This window comes from Gekko japonicus, unplaced genomic scaffold (genome assembly GCF_001447785.1).
Source record: "Gekko japonicus isolate JY-2015 unplaced genomic scaffold, Gekko_japonicus_V1.1 scaffold1653, whole genome shotgun sequence".
NCBI lineage: Eukaryota > Metazoa > Chordata > Lepidosauria > Squamata > Gekkonidae > Gekko > Gekko japonicus.
The window spans coordinates 403736-405549 of NW_015159761.1; the positions used below are offsets into that span (position 1 = coordinate 403736).

Consider the following 1814-nt stretch of genomic DNA (forward strand, 5'->3'; position numbering starts at 1 on the left):
GGGAGGGAGGGAGGGCCGCCAGAGTGACTCCCTTCTCTCCCCCCCGCCCGCCCCGTCTGTCCCCGCAGCCACCGACTTCCTGGCCCAGCACAAGGCCGAGTGCTGCTTCACTGACGGGACTCGCGGTGTCACGGTCAGGCATGACACGCGGGGAGGTCGGCTTCCTGGACAGGTACATCTAGGGCAGGAGGAGATCGCCCGCTACGACAGCCGCCGGGGATGGTACAAGGCCGTCGCCGAGCTGGGCGAGCCCTCCGCCCGTCTCTGGAACAGCAGGAAGGCCTAGATGGACTTCGTGCTGGGCGAGGTGGACTCCTTCTGCCGGGCCAACTACAAGGTCGAACAGGGACGGAGCGTCACCCTCACCAGGTAGGGTGAGCCCAGACAGGGAGGGGGGGAGAGGTGGCGGCGGAGCGTCCAGCAGGAGAGGGGGGCTTTCCATTCTCCTCCTTGTCCTCCGACCCCCCCTCCAGGACCCTCCCCATCCACACCGGTGACACGGGGGGAGAAGTAAAAGATGGACCCTCGAAGATCCCCCTCCCCCCTCCCCCCTCCCGTTTTTCTTAAACCAAAAACACAACTCATGTGTTAAGGGGGGGGAGGTGGCAAGTAGGAGGCAGCAGCAAGCTTTTCATGGCACGGAGAGAGGAGTGTGTTTATAATTTGCTGGGGGGGAGAGAAGGGAACTGAACAGCTTCTCCCTTGAGTCCCTGGCTTGCCATTTATTTTTTTAAGGGGGGGACTTCCTTGTCTCCAGGCCCACCTGGAGGTTGGCAACCACATAATTGGGTGTGTGCTGGGGGGGGGGCGCCAGAAGGTACCCCCGCCTAGGTCACAAAAAAACCTCAGGCCGGCCCTGGATGGAGCAGAGTTGTTTTCTGTTGCCCCAGAAGGTTGGACTGGAAACAACGGGTTGAAATTAAATCAAAAGAGTTTTTGGTTAAAAATTAAGAAGAACTTTCTGACAATTAGAGCTGTTCCTCAGTGGAACAGGCTTCCTTGGGAAGTGGTGGGCTCTCCTTCTTTGGAGGTGTTCAAGCAGAGGCTAAATGGCCATCTAACAGCAATGCTGATTTTGTAACTCAGTATGAATTTAAGCAGATTGAAAGAAGAAGGGCAGGAAGGGATGAGCCAGTGCCCAAGGTAATGCTGATCACCACTTTGGGGTTAGGAAGGAATTTTCCTCCAGTCCAGATTGGCCCAGGGATCCAGGATGTTTTATGCCTCCCTCTGGTCATAAAGCAGGATCACTGGGGAATTGGGGGGTGGGGAGGTAGCTGTGACTTTCCTGCATTGTGTAGGAGTTGGACTAGATGACCCTTGAGGTCCCTTCCAGCTCTTCATTTCTGTGTTTCTCACTGTGGTTCTCAAGATGAAGTGATGGATCATATAGCAAGGATGATAAGGCAGGAAAGACTTGTGGATCTTATACTCAGCTTGGTCTGCTTTAAGAGGCAAGTTGTCCCCTGTTTTACTTCCCCTATCTTTAAAGGGAAGAGAAGTCTGACCCCTCTCAGCAGAGCTTTGTGAGACTTAATTAGTGGTTGCAGATCACTTTGAAGTCCTTTAATAAAAAGCTCTATAGATGAGGCAAGAATTATTATTATGAATGCCATCCACCAGACGCGTCAGGTCACAGAGTCACCATGGAAATGAAATGCATCAGCCACCATGATGCATATTAAACCAGGGGAAGGCAGGTGAGATCAGATGGGTTTCAAGGCCAGCCTGAAAGATTTCCGAATGGTAGCACCAGAAATCATCTCCATCTAAGAAAGTGGCAGGCAGACAGATGGCCCATAAATAGGTTTTAT

At 53.4% G+C, this 1814-nt stretch overlaps 1 protein-coding gene across 1 annotated transcript in view; it reads left to right on the forward strand.

The window, feature by feature from the left end:
- Positions 1-286, forward strand: part of MDGA1 (MAM domain containing glycosylphosphatidylinositol anchor 1) — a 174851-nt gene extending 174565 nt beyond the window's left edge. Inside the window, exon 10 of the mRNA XM_015406106.1 lies at positions 69-286. Coding sequence (XP_015261592.1) covers positions 69-286 — 218 coding nt within the window. The remainder of the gene's footprint in view (positions 1-68) is intronic.
- The last annotated feature ends 1528 nt before the right edge of the window (positions 287-1814 follow it).